This window comes from Schistocerca americana, chromosome 1 (genome assembly GCF_021461395.2).
Source record: "Schistocerca americana isolate TAMUIC-IGC-003095 chromosome 1, iqSchAmer2.1, whole genome shotgun sequence".
Classification (NCBI taxonomy): domain Eukaryota; kingdom Metazoa; phylum Arthropoda; class Insecta; order Orthoptera; family Acrididae; genus Schistocerca; species Schistocerca americana.
In genome coordinates, this window is record NC_060119.1 from 839,738,109 (window position 1) to 839,760,206 (window position 22,098).

The 22,098-nt window shown below is 41.4% G+C and overlaps 1 protein-coding gene and 1 non-coding gene across 2 annotated transcripts in view; both read right to left on the bottom strand.

Annotated features, from left to right (window-relative positions):
* LOC124613230 (fringe glycosyltransferase) overlaps positions 1 to 22,098 on the bottom strand; it is a 656,670-nt gene that overhangs the window by 6,031 nt on the left and 628,541 nt on the right. The window contains exons 8-9 of the mRNA XM_047141908.1: positions 3,179 to 3,249; positions 1,929 to 2,023 (exon numbers count right to left, since the gene is read on the bottom strand). Coding sequence (XP_046997864.1) covers positions 1,929 to 2,023; positions 3,179 to 3,249 — 166 coding nt within the window. The remainder of the gene's footprint in view (positions 1 to 1,928; positions 2,024 to 3,178; positions 3,250 to 22,098) is intronic.
* On the bottom strand, positions 9,032 to 9,106 carry Trnas-cga. Its single transcript has one exon. It is a non-coding gene; the product is annotated as a tRNA-Ser (tRNA).

Below are 22,098 nucleotides of genomic sequence, written 5' to 3' on the forward strand. Positions count from 1 at the left end.
GTCACAGAATTTTTAACTTCCTTTGTTCTAAGTGCATACTGAAATGAAGTCAAGAGATGAGAAAGAAATTAAAACTCTTGGAATTACCAGTTGTACAACTCTTTTCTCAATCATAGAAGGAACATTTTAAATCATGTCACCATGAAGTGTAATTTATCCTATCACATATCTATGACTTTTTTATGATCAGTAGACAAATAGCTGTAGAATGATTATAGAAATCTTGTGTAAAATTTCATACTACAAGTTGTTTGTGTTCATGAAAGAAAAGAGTCTAACGTGTGGAATTCTTATAGTTACATTCTGAATTATTTGTTTTGTTCTCTTGGTCTTGTTCTGTCCATACAATACAAAATTACAGTTCCAAATTTCTTTATTTATTATCCTCCTATGTTTAGCCTTAACAATACTGTGTCCTAGCAAGTTTTGTTGAATACTTCAGTTTCCCTTTTATTGTTATTATTGTGTATCTTCAATCTCTAAATCCAGTTTTGGACTAAAACATCAATTGTCATAGTGAAAGACACAAGAAAGTGTCAGTAAGACAATAAAAAAAACTGAAGGATAAGTTGAATTTCTTGTAACAACATTCCAAGTGAGCCCTAGAGATAAAAATATGGTATTTAGCAAATACAATGATGAATACAGTAAACTTCATTGGCAAATTTCATGCCAATTTCCATGAAAACTACTCTCTAGAATGTGAAAAGAAGTAACATATGCACCCTCTATTTTAGTACAGTACAACGAATCAATATATTACGACTTTTATAAATTTTTCTTTAACATTTATGGTAGCTCTCAAGAGTATCTTCAAGCGTTACAGAAATTTAAATTCCCCTCCCCTCCCCTCGCCGCCTCCTCCCTGAGGAAAAGGAGGCAGAGCCATAGCAAGGTCATCTAGTACCTTTCGCTGAAGTGACAAAGCTGTTCCCTCCTCCCCTGCAAAACTACCTTTTGGTAATATTTCCTACAGATCTACAAAATTTTATTTTGTAAATAGCTTTAATAAAGGTGAAGCATTATTTGGAAAATACTCTGGCATCATCTACCATGCATAGCAATCTCTTATTTCATTTGTATCTTGAAAACAATGGAGTGATCGCCTGTCAAAATATCAGTGGTTGTCAAGGGCGTTATCGGGTTGTATTCCCGTAAGTTATTTGAACATTCAGCACAACGGGAGAAGATCAAGATTTAGAGTACAAGTACTGGCAGGAGGGTCTAGTTTACTACATGTATTCTCCACCTTTTCTTCTTGCTCCTCGCAGCAGTCATCAGTTGGTAGAAATCAGGGCAACATCTGAAGCCTTAATTGAAACAGCAGATTTGCTTTGGCACCCACCTACAGACCATTTAGATCCTAGAATACTGTAGCGAAGTGGCAGCAGGAACTCCATTGTTGAATTTGTGGATCATGTACAGCTATTGTGTGCACCATATGCAGTGATGTTATCAATAGCTATGTGTCTGGTAACAGACATTTCTTCATGATACTACTTGGATAACATGACAACAGTGTGCACTTACAGTCATGAGCTGAGGATAAGGTTTCTTGTCTTGGGCAGACTGTAAGAACATGATGGATAGAACAACTTGCGTATCTCTACTTGTTAATACTTAATTTTGATCCCCAGGCAATTTTCCACCTCCCTGTGTCTGCACCCTTGTGGGGTCGTATCTCACCATGCCCTCAGTATTACTCCGAGGTAAGGGGCGAGTACAATCTATACTTCATTCCATTAAGTTTTATAAAAATGACTTTTAATGTCATTGCTACCCGTATGCCTTAAACATTGGACCTTGGCTAATATCTGCTAGAGCTTAGACTACCAAATTTAGAATTACTGCTGGAAGTGAACAACATGGGAAGAAAGCACGTGTTAAAACTTAAATACAAAGATATATTGTAAAATGTATCTACTCACCTGATCCTGTATTGTGTCAGGTCTCAAGAATTTCATAGGCTCAAGATGAGAATGAAATTGCTCTATTACAGTCAAAGGTTTTTGAAGCATATGCTCTGAAAATAAAGAATAATTATTGTGATAAGAACTACGGTTTTTATTTTGTTCTATAATTGTATGGTGGTAATGACCATCACCAGTTGTCAAATAACAAAAATGGCAGTCTTGACACATGTAGTGCCATTTAAAATATATAATAGGTGATGTTTAAAAGACATAACAAATCATCATTAATTTCACAGTGTTGCAGTACATTTCAAAATGAATATGTCTAAGGACACGTAGGCAAAATGTGTATATGGATATTTTATCTTGCCAGGATAGTTTGCCTTACTGCAATGTAAACTACACATTGAACTTTGAACTGAATTTGCAGTAGTTTCTTGCCCACCTTCATGCAAATAATATAAAGGGGATTGAAGATTTGGAGCTTTGTCTGATCCAAACTACTTTTGTGCACATGATATATAATTTTTTTTCTTCAGTCATAGATTCTCATATGTTTCACTTCCCATCACTTATAAAGTTACCAGTAACACACTGGAGTAATACTGTTCACACGCATGCATGACAATACTGTCAGCAGAAATGTGAATGGTAAACAGACAGGTGTCACCAGTGACATTTGATAGGAAATAACAATTTGTTACTCAAGTTTATATTTTGACTGCAGTGAACAGTAATCTTGAGCATTTCACAAAATTCAAGCCTTCCAAGAAATAATACTAATAAATTTTATGTTTTGGATTTTGGTCTCTAAAATCATCATATTTAAGTAGCTGATTACTGGAGTGAAATTCGCCAGTTTTAATAAACCCAAATAATTCTCAAAATCTTCACAAAAAAACTGTTCTGCACATCTGTGTTAATATTAGTTGCTTCTTTTTATAGTACATACACACAAAAAAAATTTAAAATATATTTCAACAACAATGTTTTAGATCCCACTCCAAAGAAACGGATGTTAAACTTTTGAAAACTGCAATAAAAGTTTTGTAGTGATATATGTTGTTTATTAAATGTTTTTGAAGATTCTAAAAACGAGTGCAAACCACTGTGGATGAGAACTATTTATTGAGTACTTTAACATGAGATATTATGAATCTTTGTGTAAATAAACATAACAAACAAACTCAGCAACACAGCTAGAATTAACAACATACGAACAGTTATATAACTGCTTACAAATATGTTGTAGGAGTACTACTCACCAATTATGTAACCCATAGTTACATCATCTGGCAATCTAATCTTCTCACCAATACTAATGAATTTGCCACCACTGAAACATAAGAAAATTAGTATCAATTATTTGGTACAGCTACATTTGATCATAAAATTTTAAACACAATAAAAATTCTATTGTTCAAAAAACATGTTCTGGCTACATCTGCTCACTCGCCAAGTGAGATGTGTTCTAAAATTGGCATATTTTTTTGTGTAACTGATTTGATTAGACTGATGGCATGTCATGCCCCAAGAAATAGAGTTGAGGGGAAGTACACAAAACTAATTATAGCCCAAATGATTCATAGTTCCCTCTCAATAACTATCATAGGTAAAGTACTATGTCACTTAAAAAGTACTATTATGGAGTGGCTCATAAAATACAGTTTAATGCTATCCACAGAATATTCCTGAAGTACTTTTACAATTTTTGGTGGCTTATTCCTCTTATCAAAACAACCCAAACTAGGCCAGATAATTGTGCTTCCAAAAATCCACTGTTTTTGAGTTATAATTACAAGGTACGATCAATATGTTCAATGTAATAAATTAACCAATGAAGTATATTACCATAAATAACAATGTATTTTGTTATAACATCAAATATTAGACAACATTCTTTCACACTTAATGATGGTGTGTTGCTAAAGCAAGAATGAAATCTTGTTTTTGTTATGAGACTGGCACAAGACATGCTGTCCATTGCCCTCTGTAGTACTACCAGTTTATGTACGAGCAGTTTTTTTTGCTGCCCATATGCTACAATTCTTTGTACTGGCATGTCCTTTGAGGTGGAAATAGGCCTTGTCTGTGCACAGAATGTTCCATTGCCATTCATCATCCACTTTCATGCAAACAAGAAATTGTAGAGCAAACTTTTGTCTTGGATGAAGTTTACACTCTGTATCAGAATGTGCGCTTATATGAAACTTGGAAGGCAGGAGATGACATATTGGCAGAAGTAAAGCTGTGAGGACAGGTCTTGAGTCGTGCTTGGGTGCTCTGTTGATAGAGCACTTGCCCGCGAAATGCAAAGGTCCCAATTTCGAGCCTTGGTCCAGCACAGTTTTAATCTGCCAGGATGTTTCAATGTTTGCCTTGCTAGAATGTCAGCATGAAGCAGCTCTTTACAGGAGTAATTTTGTACGGATAGCAATGCAGGATGTTTCGGAGAATTTTATGCACCACACTCCCAGTATGTCCAACGTCTGGGCAATTCCCATGCACTGCATGTTTGCACACCACTGCTCGACTCCATCTGCAACGATGTAGCCACATCATCTATTGATGTCTCATCAATTGTTTTCCTCCCCCTGCCAAATTGTGCTTCAAGAGACCTGTTTCTTGGTATTCACTTCCTCCAGACTCTCTGCAGACATTAGATAATGTCTTTTTTTTTATATCCTTGAAAAATTCTGGAGAGCTACTGGCGCACAGTCACTATTTTTGTAAAAGAGCTACCACCAGTGCACTATCCTGCATGTGTCATTGTGACAGATGCAAACTACAGAACAGTGTACCCTGTGTCTCATTTTACATATTCCGCCATTCGAAGTGCTATCCAGATGTAAAATTTTCCGTTATAATTTTTTTTGTTTCTGTAATGTTTTCCCCTTCTTAAATTACATTCCATTCAAATTTGATGTCATCCAGAGCAGTGGTTTGTTTACCTCAGTGTTTTGAAACTGGGACTTTAATTATAATCACTCTGCATATTTTAAATACATTTTGTTTTTAACATTTTATATAGGTAGTGCAAGTAAGTACTATACATCAAAATATTGTATGCATAAATGTAATACAAAATTTTTATGTAATGCTGCAGAATAATTACTAGACATTGGGCTGTATCAAAATATGTTTCCAAGTAGAAGCTAGTAGCTCATAGTTATCATTGCATTGCTGAGATAGAATCCATGATAGCATCACCAACAGTGGCTCAGCGTAACATACCTAAACTTTCACAAATAATTATTACGAGACGATGAAAATTCTCAGGTTCATATATTCTCCCAACACACCTAACAGTTGCTTTCTACAAGAACTTTACTTCAGGTACTCTTCAAGATTTTCAGGCATATGAGCACCTAACAATAAGAGGAAGGAAGTTTTTTATGCATTTTGGGGTTCCAGTATATTTCAGTCACATTGTTCGGAGTGTAGAGGGCGACTTCTGTGATGATGTATGGATGGGTTGTGGAGGACCAGTTCTACGATCTGTGTGCTCAGTTGAACTCAGTCCATCTGATTATTATATGTGGGACCACGTAACACAATTTGTACTTGTCATTGCTATTACCTAATGCACAAATATTTAACCAAAGTGTCATGGACTCCTGCAAAATCATTTGACAATCCAGGTGTGCTTGAAAGCTTGCAGATGTCTATGGGTTTATGGGTCGAGTCTATGCAAGTACATATACAAGTGAAGGATAATACGGCCATTTGGTGTCAGACATTTCTCGTTTCAATGCTACATATTGTGGGGTTTAGAGAACTCCCAGAGGTGACACCTACAAACTTGATAAAAACTGCAATTCAAGTGCAGAAAATTGGATACTTTATTACCAACAGATGCATTCGTACCCACAGGTGAAGCATAGGAAAGGAATAAAATGGCCGTGGTTTGCAGTGTGTACTACAAGTTTGTGGAGGGAGGCGGGTTGGAGTTGGTAAAAATTATTAGCCAGCTATGCTCATATTTCAGTCATGCTTGTTTTTGTAAGGTGAAGAGAGAAATCCCATGGAAATCAGTAACATACTGTGTATGTTGCACACATCCTTTTCAGTTGTTCAAAAGGATGGGTACAATTAAGCAACGAAAAAAACTTTAGGGATTCTATTTTGGTGCTGCCCTGCAAAAGTTCACATTTGTCTTCAGTGTAGCACAACATGTAAACCATTGTCGAGCCAAAGGAAACTGCGTAAACTGCTGTGAACAGCATGAAAAGCAGACACAGCGTTTCTGATTTGTTTCTGCAGTGTAATACCAGAACAGACTGAAGCTGCAGTTTAGTAGAATCAATGACAACAATATCTAGGTCTGTATGAGAATTCTGTAGGGAAGAAAAGAAAATTCTGTGTTCCAGACACCAAGAAGTGGCAAGGTATCGTCTCGTTACTGCCCCCCTCCTCCCCATTCTCCTTGCGGACGTCAAATTTTTAGTTCTATGTAAACTTCGAGTAATTCTTGGCACTTCTGTTCACGCTCTCATCAAGTGACAGCATTCTGAGTCTGAAATTAATTCTTTCATTTCTCATTTAAACCGAAGATACGTATGTTGTTATATGCTCTAATAATTATGTTGCACGATTTCGTATATTTGTCTCGCACTACCCAGGTTATTTTAGTTGCGTGTACCCCCGGCAAACATTCAAACAAATGCCATATCTTCAACCGCTGGAAATACGATAGTATGGTGTTTCCGAACTCTTACAAGTTAGACGCAGGTGACAGCTGCTTCTGACTGCTATAGCAAAACCGGGGCTAAATTGTCGAAGATTGGCGTGATATTAACAATGGAGCTATGTTGAAGTTATGCGTACCCTCTGGTCTAGCTTCTTGTTCCTCTTTTTCCATCATTCATCCTTTCAGATACGCACGATTTTCGACCGCAAACGGAATTACAAAATAAGAGGGGTTGATACATTGGGCTACGAGTTGACAGAGCGCTCCTACGGAACAGCCTACCGCGCCAGAACCGACCTTCCCCCGCCTGTCTGTTTTGGCGATAAGCTCTGAAAGCTCTTGAAGAGTTATGACGAGGGCCACGCTACCAGTCCCTGTAGTAGAGGCTCCCTATACCAGCTTCTCTGTCAAGACATATTACTAGACACATTCTAACAGCATCAAGGGAGCAACGTACTCATCAAAAATCGGTATTTCTCTTCTAAAAAGGAAAGCTTCTTATTTTCAATTTCAAGTAGTTTCTCATCATAATCTTCTGAATACTATTTCTGCACGAGCAATTAAGCTTTTTTCTTGTATCGTATGCGTTGCTCGAGTTTCAGATTGGAACTTCTGACCTTTAAGTATCACCTATTTCATCTAAATGATCTCCATTATTAGTAAACTGCTCTTCACTACGACAGGATACATTTGAATCAATCTCATTATACCTTATATCCTCGTGATCACAAGCAGAGCCTTGCGTTTCATCGTCAATGCTGCTTAGAGTGGTGTTTGGATTGATGGTGTCCGTCAGGAAGAACACGTAAGTGAAAAAGGCCACAGTTCAGACGTATTCGCTTCCTTGGAAGGTGTATTATCGTTACATTGTACGATATATTACTCTGGTATACAACACAGAGATATACAAAGAAGGCTCTCCTGACTTCTAATGGTATCAGATGAAACAAACAACGCGCACAGACATTACCAACTTTGTGGATCGCATAATAGAAATACTCCTGTAGCATCACACGTGAGAGAAAAGCTTCCAGCACTTTCCGTCGAGAAAGGTAAGTAACGAATAAATAAGATTATACTCCGAAGTATCAGGCACTTGATAACTTACTATATTATTAGTCATTTATTGTTGTTACATAATCATTTAAATACGTATGGTACTGTAAAATGGAACTTATTTGTCGATGTTGTTGTCGTTGTCTTCAGTCCTGAGACCGGTTTGATGCAGCTCCCCATGCTACTCTATCCTGTGCAAGCTTCTTCATCTCCCAGTACCTACTGCAACCTACATCCTTCCGAATCTGTTTAGTGTATTCATCTTTTGGTCTCCCTCTACGATTTTTACCCTCCACGCTGCCCTCCAATACTAAATTGGTGATCCCTTGATGCATCAGAATACGTCCTACCAACCGATCCCTTCTTCTAGTCAAGTTGTGCCACAAATTTCTCCACTCCCCAATTCTGTCCAATACCTCCTCATTAGTTATGTGCTCTATCCATCTAATCTTCGTTTGTCGATACGTGGAACAAAACACTGCGGTGGGACACTGCAGAGAACATTAGCAATGATTTTACAAGACAGCTAATTCTCCTATTAGCTGAAATTAGTAAGTAGATTTCTTATGCAAACGAATCTTCTAATTAAGGATAGGGCCGGCTGGAGTGGCCGTGCGGTTCTAGGCGCACCAAGCCGACTGACCGCTACGGTCGCAGGTTCGAATCCTGCCTCGGGCATGGATGTGTGTGATGTCCTTAGGTTAGTTAGGTTTAATTAGTTCTAAGTTGTAGGCGACTGATGACCTCCGAAGTTAAGCCGCATAGTGCTCAGAGCCATTTGAATTAAGGATAAAGTATTATTTTACTTGTCTTCATTTTTGTTATTACATTAGTACAAAATTCCTCTCGTATTTTACTATTTAGAAACAAATGGGATTTAAAATAAACTTGTCAGATTCCTTCGGAAGTTTTCTAAGAAACTACCTGACGATGAGGCTCCGTCCGCCTATTCATCTTCAGTTTTGACATGCGACGCTAGCACGTCCCAGCGGCCTCAGTTAATTTTAACTTAGGATAGTTTATAGGACAGGGGAAGAGGACTCAGACTACACCACCTCCTCAACACGAGGAAGAATTGTTACCGTAATAATTCTCTAAATATAATACAAAACGCTTTTATGAATTTGGAGCAAACTAGGAGGAATCACATTTCATAAAACCTTCGTCAGGCACTAAACACACCACAAGATCGAAGAAAATTACTTGTTTTGTTGTAATTCCAGTACTACCTCCCACAACTTGCACGTAATATTGCTCATGTGATACCGAGACTGCTGCTGGTCCCACAAACAACTACTTGCTTCTAGAATGAAGTTTTCACTCTACAGCGGAGTGTGTGCTGATATGAAACTTCCTGGCAGATTAAAACTGTGTGCCGGGCCGAGGCTCGAACTCGGGACCTTTGCCTTTCGCGGGCAAGTGCTCTACCAACTGAGCTACCCAAGCACGACTCACGCCCCGTCCTCACAGCATTAATTCCGCCAGTACCTCGTCTCCTACCTTCCAACTTCACAGAAGCTCTCCTGCAAACCTTGCAATAGCTCCCGAGTTCGAGTCTCGGTCCGGCACACAGCTTTAATCTGCCAGGAAGTTTCAACTACTTGCTTGTACCAGGCTCTTTAGCTTTTCGCCATGCATCACCGTGTCACGTGATTGGCTAGAAAAATTCATACTGATTTGAAGCTTGTGCACGGTCGCACGACAACGGACAATCGGATCGTCTGCAGTGGTAGTGCCCCCATTCCTCCACACGTGTTTGTTTTATCCACGCAATGACGTAAAAATTCGTGCGACGCTTTGTCGCAAGTTTACGCACCCAGCGGGCATTAGGCCAGAGCAGTGGTGTCGCGACTGTGTACGTTAAGATTGTGGTGCGCCCTCGGTAGATCCCGATCATTATCGGGTAAATGGCTGGTGCACGATAAGTGCGCTATACTGTAAGGTGAGACACGAGGCACGCTGGAGAGAGCCGGGCACGCGATGGTCGCGTGCGGGCGCGGATTTACGGCGCTGGCGGTCCGCCGCGGCTGCTGGCCGCATTCCGCCCGGCCGGCCGGCCGGTTTTTTAATTTATGGAGCGAGCCCCCAGCCACAGCCACCACTGACTGCCGGCTCCCTGCTGGGCCGCACTCTACCCGTCACTCCCGGCTACCAAGCCGTCTCCTCCTCGCATTATCCTCCTTTTTCCCTGCTTGTACTACCAGCTTTTACATTCCTGAAGCCGATTTCCACCGCTAACCCCCACTGTTTCATTATGCTCACCTTCTGAACAGCTTGAGTCCGCACGGCAGGTACACTCGCCCTCCTTTACTGCTAACCTGTGCTGAACTGCTGTGCTCCTGTTGTACTATTCCCGATTACTGGGATCAAAGACAGTCCTTTACCTTCCACGACTAGACCCACGTAATACGACTCAGTGTCCAAGACACGGACACGTATTCTAAAGGAAGTGGAGTCTGCCCCTCACAGTCGTATTTTTCTCCCGCCGTTGTCCTCAAACATGCCAAACGCGCAACGGGCCGTTTCATAAAACGGGCTACTTCTGCCCCCGTCCGTCGTCCTCTTACGTTTACCACAACGCTTAATCTATCGACGATGACGACGACACTCTAAATTCCAACAAGCATGCCTTAACACTATCATGTTGCTCCCCACAGCTGATTAATATCACTGTTAAAAACGCTAAATTTAAATCATCGCACTCGCACATTTCTGTCAGTTATCGGAGGATGGCTTAGCAAATGCACCTAAAATAACAGTTTGGTGGATTTTTAAAACATCCATGCATTAGTATTTTCTTGCTCCAAGATTAATCCTCGAAGAAGCAGTTTCGCAACTGTTGTACACAACATTTTTCTCCGCCACGCGAAGTCAGATTTAGCTCACTGGATGATCGGTACGAGAAACAGAAAAACGCTCCCAAAAAAAGGTTGGCAGCAATGCAACAACCCCTCTTTGTCAGTGCGAACTTTTTCAAAAATGGTTCAAATGGCTCTGAGCACTATAAGACTTAACATCTGAGGTCATCATTCCCCTAGAAATGAGAACTACTTAAACCTAATTAACCTAAGAACATCACACACATCCATGCCCGAGGCAAGATTCGAACCTGCGACCGTAGCGGTCGCGTGGTTCCAGACTGAAGCGCCTAGAACCGCTCGGCCACTTCGGCCGGCGCGGACTCTTTCCTCGCACTTAGATTCAGACCACAGAGAAAGATGAAAGGGGGCAATTACAACAAGGCTTTACCCTACGTATCGAGAGGTAACTCCAATTCACAACACTCTACTTGGAATCAGTATGATTCTGACGAATGCAGTTTAAGAAAGCATGTAGTGGATCGCGAAATGGTCACACACACGTTACCAATATGATCCAAATCGTTCAATCTCAGTTTGACAGTCAATATCCTTTAAAAATCGACACGCCGCTAGGACACGCCACGTAAGAGACACTTAAATATCTCCGAATTCAGTACATCCCATCAATACCCCGAAACCTTAAAGCCAACGTTACACGTCACACATGTCGTATCCAAGTCTGCACCAACGCCCCTTGCGTACTATAGTCGAACAGTCAACATTTCGTTAGCCCTATTACACGATACATCTAACGCGTAAGTATGTACCGATGTCCCAATATTCCTACATATCGGCTTCTTTACGTTGGTTACGTCGTTGAGTGCATAAGTTGATCTTACCCTGAAGCTGCAATTTACTCAAAATGTTCAAATGTGTGTGAATTCCTAAGACACCAAACTGCTGAGGTCATCGACCTCGAGACTTAACACACTACTTAACTGGTTTCGACGCTGGCTGGGAAGAAGGATGACAGCAGGGACGAACATTCCCCGTTATTAGAGCAGTTGAGGTCAGAAGATCGACAGGAATTGAGAACATTGTCAGAATTGATATGTTTTGTCGATCGTACATGACAGAATTCTCGCAAATGACACAGTAATCATGGAAGCTACATGTTGTGGACGAAACCCGTCTTTCAGCGTAAGGATTCCTTTCCATCATCTGAACTTCTACAATTACATTCACAGAATAGACTTTAGAGAATCTTCAACTTGTTCGTGCAACTCAACAACATAAAGTGATTCAATTCACACATTCTATCCCTGTGAGTCGTATCGCATCTGCATATAGCCGACGTCGATACATCAATTTCGCACCAGTATCCTTACATCAAAAAATGCTACAGCTTGCAGAACTTTCATGAACATTTCAATAGACTATAGCTTGAACCTTGAACATATCACTGAATGCCTGTTCCCTCTAAGAGCTTCTGTAACATACTTTGGACTGTTTAGCACTCGCACATTTTTTCTCTACTGGTCCACCCTCTTGCTTCATATTTACGTCACAAAAGCCCTCGGTCTACAATACATTATTTCGGAATATCACCCCAGAACAAATTATTGCATTAGACTGTTCTTAACCTTTTTCTTCACAGTGACGTTGCCTGTTACTATGACGTATTTTTAGGATCTGGTGTTAACTACTATGTGCCGCTCATGTACTTACATAAATTTGTTTTAATCATCAAATGTACTATGTAATAATTACATGGACTGTCATTTGCTCAGTAGGGTGCTGTTTCTGTGTCACGCAACACCTCCACCAATAAGAAGAAGTGTTTCTGAAGGTGTTCCTGCAATTGAGTATGGAATTTCAAGAATACAGGGAGTGAACCTGTATTCACTATCAGGATTCGGTTGTAATCCGTGACGTAATGGTGAGGGGTTGTGGGAAGAGGGAGGGAGAACAGAACAGTGGCAATAATCATTTTGCTTTTTTATTTGGAATGATGCGTGTGGTGACATTACTAGCTGCAGCGAAGCCAGGTGTCTAGGTTAGGTTAAAAAGTTATGTTATAGGAGTACCTGTTATTGAATTTGGTCGTCCGTCAGAATAATGCCGGTTTAATGCAGATCTCCGCACTAGCCTATTTTGTACAAGGGTCTTCATCTCTGCATACCTACTGCAACACACATCCATTTTAACCTGCATGCTTTAACTTCGGTCACCTGTATTTTTTCATTTTTTTTATGCCCCTGGATGTGTGTCCCATCAACCAATCCCTTCTTTTAGTCATGGCATGTACAATTCGTTTCTTTCCCAAACTGCTCAGTACTACTTCATTAGTTATCCCATCTGCCCATCTAATCTTTAACGTTTTTGTAAAGCACATTTCAAAAACTTCTATTGTAATCTTATCTGAAGTGTTGATCGCCCACGTTTCACTTCCTTAAAAGGCTACATTCCGGGCAATCATACTTATATTAGATGTTGACAAATTGCTCTTTTCTCATAAACGCTTTTCTTGTTATTGCCAGTCTACATTTCATAAGGGGTAGTCAAATGAAGAAGAGACGGATGGGGAAAAAAAGTAAATTATTATTTCGACAGTAGTCGCCATAACTATGAATTCATTTATCCAACTGTGAAACAAAACGGTCAATGCCTTCACGAGAAAATGTTTGCGGTTCCATTTTACCGAGGCGTGGACCTCTTCGTCCAAAGCAAATCGATAGCCGCGAATGTCTTTCTTTAGGACTTCAAAAATATGGAACTCCTAAAGGTAGACGGAACTGTGGGGAGGACGTATAAGCGCTTCGCAACGGAATTTCTGCAGCGTTGTCGAAACAACCTTGGCAACATTGGACGGGCGTTATCCCACAACAGAATCATACCATGCGTCAACATTCCTGGGCATTTGGACGTCATGGCGCGCCTCGATTAACGCACAGCGGTACGTGGACACTTCTTGAAAATTAAAGCACGCAATGAAGTCTAAACTCTCACGAATCTTGACGGACGGCAGCATCTGTTGCAGGAAATGCCCTCCAACATGTCGCCAAAGTTGTTTTGATTACGACGCAGCACTTCCGCCGGGAAGCCCTTACACGCCCTCCACACGGTCCCCATCTCTCCCAATGCGATTTCCGTATTTTTGGAGCTCTCAAGAAAGACATTAATGCCCGACGATTTGCCTCGGATGAAGAGATCCACACCTGGGCACAATCGTGGTTCCGTTGTGTAATGGTACTTGAATTACGTAACCATTGCGGCACCTCACCTCAACCTCTCGATACCAGCAATATTCTACTGTGTTTCTGTAAAATAGTTAACATATTTCTGTGACAACATTCAGATTTGATTTCATTAATGTAGAGATAGTTCGATACATAGATATGTATATATTGCAATGATATTATTCTTATGTGTATTCTTTCTTTTGTCACTATGATCTTTGACGTACTTGTAACTCTGATTTTTGGGCGCGTAAGCGGTTATTTTAGAGAGTCAAGCTTTGGTCGTCATGTTAAAAAGACGCAGATTGTAGTCAGTTTATGAAATGTGAACTTTAACAGTGAGGAAGATATTTTCAAGTATGTTTTATATTGTGAAGTGATGTTTTGGAACGAGTTACGTGATATTGCAACAAAAGTAATAAAAAAGAAGCGTAACTTAAATTCGGAGTGCTGATTACTTTTTTGCATCACCATTGTCCTAACTTGCAAAAGTTTAATCTTCAAGAATGGTTTATAAAACACATCTAAAAAACTTTTGAATATAGCAGAATAACACCTAGGCCTCTTTGCATCCGAGCTTGGAATCATCACTACCTAGATTTTCGACGATTGAGCCATGAGTTCACAACAAGACCAGCGTGGGAAACACGACAAGATGAGTGCCTAGTTTATTCATTATTTCAAGAAATGACTTTATTAACTGCGCTCTAAAGACACCTGCCACATAATATAACCTTGTTGTCGCTCGAAAATGCAATATTTAGCAGCGTGAGCAACACTACAATCATAATTAATTTTTGACCTCTGTTGTGGTAGGGTTGTTACAGAGTTGGCAACCGCATACAATTTTCCAAGAAGGCACTGACCGCCTTATCTCACAGTGGGTTAACTGTACCAACAATTATGGCGATTACTTTTGACATAATAAACAGCTTACTTACTTTTTCCCGTCTGTCTCGTTTTTTATGTGGCTACCCCTGACGTGTCCTGTCTAATACGACCACCGTAAGCTATTTTAACTGTACAAATACTGTAGCTAAACTTTTCTACTGCTTCTAGTGCCTCATTTCCAAATATAATTCTGTAAGGATCGCCTGATTTAATTCAACAACCTTCGTTCTACTTTTGTTATTGTTTATCTTACAACCTCGTTTCGAGACACTCTACATTCCGTTCGACTGATCTTCCACGTCCTTTTTTGACTCTGACAGAATTGCAGTATCGGCAGCAGACCTTAACGTTTGATACGAAATAACAGAGACAATGTTATTAAGTAGTACAAAGCAGTGTTCCTGTGGACATACATGCATGCGTGTCCAAAGTAACATTACTTCGTACTTCTTAATAACACAGGCACTGCTATTTCGTGTTTATTCGCCAATGCCAGGCTGTCGACTCTCCTGGACGGGAACATGCGTAACATACGAGTGCGGGTTGTGCCACACGGACAACGAAATATGGAAGCTTAGGTCTGGCCGTCGTTCGTGCACTGATAGCCGAAGCGATTAAGGAGACCGCTCGCGTAAAGCTGGAAATCTATCTTCAAATCCCTATCTAGCACCGATTTTCAATGTTGTAATTCCGATATACAGCCGATGAGGGTTCATATTCGCAGCTGCGTTCCCGTACTTATAGTTTCAGTTTCTTCTTCTTGAACCTTAATTACTTTCCACACTCTCCTTGATTTCCTCTACTGCTTGCACAATTTTGCCGTTAAGGCGTGTATTTTACGCGTATTACATTTAGATTGTTGGTTTATGTTCGCCATTTCGGCCTCGGGAGTAGACAACATTCCACTACGACTACAGACGGCCTTGGGAGAGACATTCCTGACAAAACTCTACCATCTGGTGACCTGGATGTATGAGACAGCGAAATAACTGATTACAAGAAGAATAAAATAATTCCAATCCCAAAGAAAGGAGCTGTTGACAGATGTGAAAATTATTGAACTATCAGTTTAATAAGACACAGCTGCAAAATACTAACGGGAATTCTTTACAGACGAATGGAAAAACTGGAAGAAGCCGACCTAAGGGAAGATCAGTTTGGATTCCATAGAAACACTGGAACACGTGAGGCAATACTGACCTTACGACTTATCTTAGAAGAGAGATTAAGCAAAGGCAAACCTACGTTTCTAGCATTTGTAGACTTAGAGAAAGCTTTTGACAATGTTGACTGGAATACTCTCTTTCAAATTCTGAAGGTGGCAGGGGTAAAATACACGGAGCGAAAGGCTATTTACAATTGAACAGAAACCAGATGGCAGTTATAAGAGTCAAGGGGCATGAAAGGGAAACAGCGATTAGGAAGGGAGTGAGACAGGGTTGTAGCCTGTCCCCGATGTTATTCAATCTGTATATTGAGCAAGCAGTAAAGGAAACAAAAGGAAAATTCGGAGTAGGTATTAAAATCCATGGAGAAGAAATAAAAACTTTGAGATTCGCCGATGACATTGTAATTCTGTCAGAGACAGCAAAGGACTTGGAAGAGCAGTTGAACGGAATGGACAGTGTCTTGAAAGGAGGATATAAGATGAACATCAACAAAAGCAAAACAAGGATAATGGAATGTAATCGAATAAAATCGGGTGATGTTGAGGGAATTAGATTAGGAAATGAGACGCTTGAGGTATTAAAGGAGTTTTGCTATTTGGCGAGCAAAATAACTGATGATGGTCGAAGTAGAGAGGATATAACATGTTGACTGGCAATGGCAAGGAAAGCGTTTCTGAAGGAGAGAAATTTAACATTGAGTGTAGATCTAAGTGTCAGGAAGCCTTTCTGAAAGTATTTGTATGGACTGTAGCCATGTATGGAAGTGAAACATGGACGATGAATAGTTTGGACAAGAAGAGAATAGAAGCTTTCTAAATGTGGAGCTACAGAAGAATGCTGAAGATTAGATGGGTAGATCACATAACTAACGTGGAGGTATTGAATAGAATGGGGAGGAGTTTGTGGCACAACTCGAGAAGAAGGAGGGACCGGTTGGTAGGACATGTTCTGAGGCATCAAGGGATCACCAATTTAGTATTGGAGGGCAGCGTGGAGGGTAAAAATCGTAGAGGGAGACCAAGAGATGAATACACTAAGCAGATTCAGAAGGATGTAGGTTGCAGTAAGTACTGGGAGATGAAGAAGCTTGCACAGGATAGAGTACCATGGAGAGCTGCATCAAACCAGTCTCAGGACTGGAGACCACAAGAACAACAACAAGAACATTTCGATGACGCAGTGGGTCAAAAACGTATGGGTGGTATCGGCAGGGACAATATTTCCAAAGAATGAAAGCCAGTATTTCGCTACCAGTAGTGTCAGAAACGTGTCGAGTATCGCAGTTTTTACAGCGCGAAGGCAGCTGGCGGGGCGCGGGCTAGCGCCTGCCTGCCTGCGCTCGGCACGGGCTGCGTCCGCCCATCCATCAGCCGCGTGCCGGCCGCGACAGCTGAGGCCGACCGCTACCGCTGCCGGCTGCCCCGCCCACTCTGGCCGGCGCTCTACCCGTTTTTTCTCGGCCAGCCACTGTGGTGATTGATCCGCCTTTTAAACATGTATGAAGCACGATTTGTTTCTCTCTGCGGCGGACGGCACTCTCCGCAGGCTCCAGCGCGTCCATTCGCCGTTGCTTACCGCTTTCGAAACGTCAACGGCGCCGTTCGTTGAAGATCTCTTCAAGCTTTCTCTTTATTACTCTCGCTGTTTGGTGGCACATACACAGGAATGCCGCTAGTCTGTCGGTGGTTCTGGACTGAGCCATTCGGTTAACAGTAATTGGAACTTCATAGTTACCATACTGAGGTCATTGGAGATTCAGGACTGTGTATGGGCCTGAGCTGTATTTGGAAGCAGGAAAGTTTGAGGATTGAGTATTTTGGTGGTTTCCTAACAGTTAATATCGAGCAGGGGTGCAGCACTCCGTCTTCGGGCGACGAGTGGCCTACCGGGACCATCCGACCGCCGTGTCATCCTCAGCGGAGGATGCGGATAGGGGGGGCGTGGGGTCAGCACACCGCTCTCCCGGTCGTTATGATGGTATTCTTGACCGAAGCCGATACTATTCGGCCAAGTAGCTCCTAAATTGGCATCACGAGGCTGAGTGCACCCCGAAAAATGGCAACAGCGCATAGCGGCCTGGATGGGCACCCATCCAAGTGACGATCACGCCAGACAGCGCTGAACTTCGGTGATCTCACGGGAACCGGTGTATCCACTGCGGCAAGGCCATTGCCGAGCAGGGATGCAGGGTACATGAAAACTCTCCCCTAGATTCCTGCAATTTCTATGTACAGCGCGTGTCTCTTAAGAGTCGTCAGGCGCATTTTCTCCGGCGTTTCGGCAGATATTTCAATTTAATTTTTTCACTGTGTAGCTGCAGTCAGCCCAAACACTGCCAGTGAGGACGGAAGGCATTGATTTGTTTCCCGTTACGAACAAAATGATTTTGAAACCGAATTATACGTGCCCATTTGATTGAGCGGTCACATGTTAGTCTAGTGCAATATTTGTTTTATCAATATTTACTAACAGGAGCAGTAGAACAAGAAGAGTCCTTAGTACTCTGGCAGCTACCGAGCAGCGCTCCTACTGCATGTGAGTAGCACTCAGCGCAGGCCAGGACGATCCTGTCGCTACCGGAGTGCTTGATTATTCTTCATGTTTTACTGTCCCTGTTAATACATATCGATAGAACAAAATCGCACTAGACTAATACGTGACCGCTCTATCCAATGGGCACGTAAAATTCCGCTTCAAAATCATTTTGTTTGTAACGGGAAACAAACCGACGGTTTCCGTCCGCACTGGCAGTCGCATGAGAGACGCTATGAGCAGTATTTGTTTAGGCTGACTAGAGCCACGCATTGAAACAAAAACTGTAAATATCCGCCGCAACGCCACAGAAAAAGGACCTGGCGCACTTAGGAGAGAGACCTTGCAAAGAAGGAAAAGACTGATCGCTGACTCATCATGCCCAGCCCAAAGCGCTAAGGATAGAAGATTGAAATTATGAGACGATGTTATGCTGTAGGCATAGTTTCAGAAGTAACTTTTCGGAATTTCGCTCCTAAGGAGATGAAAAAGGAGATATAAGGTATTTTGAAAACATGTCGCTATTCAGGCTATTTTGAAGCTAGAACTACGACTAGTAAGAAATAAGAAAGTACGCTTTTCACCATTTTTGTAAAATTCAACCCCTAAGGGGGTGAAAGTTTTTTTTAAATAAATCACTATTAAAGAACTACTAAAGCATTTTTGAAGCTACATCTTTGAAAACTGATGGTTCAAATGGCTCTGAGCACTATGGGACTTAACATCTATGGTCATCAGTCCCCTAGAACTTAGAACTACTTAAACCTAACTAACCTAAGGACATCACACAACACCAGTCATCACGAGGCAGAGAAAATCCCTGACCCCGCCGGGAATCGAACCCGGGAACCCGGGCGTGGGAAGCGAGAACGCTACCGCACGACCACGAGCTGCGGACTGAAAACTGATAAAAACTGATATTTAGCTTCTAGTTTCGAAATAAACTCGCTATATAAAATTAAACACGTTGGAACACTTTAATTATCCAAAGATTCGCAGCCATGTAAAGGGTCACTAACTCTATAAAAGAGGGCGTAGCAACTTACAAATTCGATTGAAGGAAAACAGATCTGTAGACACCACACACACCACGCGAGCGAAACAGCGGGCGCTGACCTAGATTTTGATATACAGGGTGTAAAAAAAACTACGTATACAAATCGTTGGATTGTTTAGGGGCGGTGAAAAGAAACTTTTGCTGTTTGATGAAAAATGCAACAGGTGTACTCTTTTTCTCGCTAAGCGTCCATGAGGGTTTCAACGCTAGTCATGTTTAGAGTCGGTGTTCAAAATGCCGTGTGCTGAATAGTGTTTTAGAGACGTTGCTCAAAATTTCTTCCGCTTACATTAATACGCATCTGCGTGGTGGCGATTGTCTTAAAAGGTCAAAAGAGCCATGTGTTTCACGAATAATGGCCGCAGCTTCAGGCAAATAGGCAACCACTTCTCGTGGAGTGTCTAACACCGTCTCTTACGCCAAACGCTTCATCCCTCCTCCCTCCCAAAAAAAGAAACACACAGAAACAAGGAAACATCTATAAAACAGTATCCATCACACAAAGATTTGAACAAAGTCTACTAATTTCAATAGCGCCAATACTTTCGTGGGTTCCTTGTGGGGAAACTGTGTGCTTGTAACATTTTTATCAGAGAGAAAGTGTTTAGAGATCATAAACACCCTAAAATTTTGTATATGTAGTTTTTGTACACTCTGCATAAATGATAATTTGTAGTACGGAGTGTGATGAAATCACAAATTCCAGTGTGTAATATACAGTTCAAATATAATTTTCGATTTCATGATAAAGAGAAGCAGTAAAATTGTGTCACTTAGCCAACCGCCTTTCTACAGTGCACGCCAGTTCCTTGGTGTGCGAGTTCGCTATCAGCAACTTAAAATACTGTTACGTTATGTCGCACTGGGCATCAACCATATTGATTTCGAAAAACCATATTGATATCGAAAATGTGAATGCTTTTCGGTGGCGACATGTGATTTATTCGAGTGTTTTACGTGGTAGTGAATGATCGTTGTGTTTCTCCGGTACGCTAAACCAGAGGTGGATTGAAGCAGTTACTACAGAAAGGTGCACTTGCTTCGCGGAAGTAACAGGCGTCACAGGTGGAAGGAGACAGCACAACATGCGCGAGAAACATCCTGTTACAGTAACTGCAGGAAGGAAACGTCCTAAGTTCAAGCGGCGAAACATCATCGGGACAAGCGACATAACTCTATAAAGTCCAACTGACTTCGGCAAAAAAGTTGCGGAAATTCTTACATGTTCTGATTAAAACAACGGTACGTAGTTCATTTAACAGGATTTTAGTATTAAATTCCCGTAATTAAAGAAAGGAGCTTTTGCAAACTTAGATATTTCTGGTACTTTAAGTTGTAACAGCTGAAGTGAACTATTCCACAGTACAGACTCAGGGTAACCCGTATGTACCCGCGTTCTCGATCCATACGAATTTAATAGCTAAGGGACGTTAAATTTAATAGAACCGTACAACGTTTAAATTTACCCATCTGAAACAAATAGCGAATATAAAGTTAGGTTTATAGGCTGTAAAACAGTGCATCTGATTGTACAGATAAATCTTTAAACTTAGTTTCTTTTAGTTTGCAGCAGAAACCCTGTCGCTTTTGTAGTAAATATTTTTATGTTTTTTCCCCTTTGAAGCTACGAGAAAGTAGTTGCAACAACATTGTGTTGGATTCCGTCATGGGTCATTTCAGTACGCTGCTCAAATCGGACGAGGTTACGTTCGAAGACACTTCGTGACGTTTCACTGCGTGGAAATTGTTACGTGAAAGAAACTTGTTCAAGCTGTTCCGTAAACACTACGGACGCGATGCGGAGTGGTGAATGCGGCGGCGAACTTGTGAGGCAGTGCAGAGGGGCGGAAGAGTTAATCAATAGGAAAGCTGGAATAACAGCGGCAGGAAACAAGAAGCCTTTCCCATGAGAGTCGCCGTCTCTGCCGTCACCGAATAAATCCTGCCAATTAGCGTCCGGCAGCGGTGCGTGGCAGTCGTCCCTAGACCCGCCCATTAACGTGTCTGCGCCGGCTCCCTGGAGGGACATCTGCGGAGACTCGGAATTCTGATCGTAGAATTTTACACAAAACTCTGGGAAAAAATGTGAATGGAGGATGGCAGGTTTCCTAATAACCTTCCAGCTATCGCTCTAATGGTACGGAAAACAGGAAAGATCAAACAGACGGAGAAATAAATTAAAAAAAAAAAAACGAGTGGAAGATCTAGACAGTGTGCGCATTTGTCTCAGAGCTAGTGGTGGAGGAGGAAAAAAACGTAGGACTAAGAGTATGTGCCGTAAACATACTCCAGATTCCAGGTACTTCGAGATGAAAGATTTTGACCACGAACATTCTTGTTGCAAAGGAAACTTACGCAGATTACATCAGATCATTGTGATTTTGTATTTTGTTTGTTGATTACTCCTCACTTAAGATGCTCGCCCAAGTGTATGCGCCTTGTGTGTGTGTGTGTGTGTGTGTGTGTGTGTGTGTGTGTGTGTGTGTGTGTGTGTTTGGGGGGGGGGGGGGCTTTATGCCGTGTCGCGGTACGTGAGCAAGGTAATCAGGTCCTCAATGCGAATGGAAACTGAAGCAGTCGGCATCTTTCTCCTTAGAGGAGAAAATGCACAAGTAGATCAGCAACAAGCCAAACATTTTACGATCTTTTTCATATATCCCTTCGTTCATAGTTCGCCGATTGCAGGACACTTCTTATTCGGTCGACCTACGACACTGCAGTTGTGTGTTTCTGATAGCACGTAAACCTCT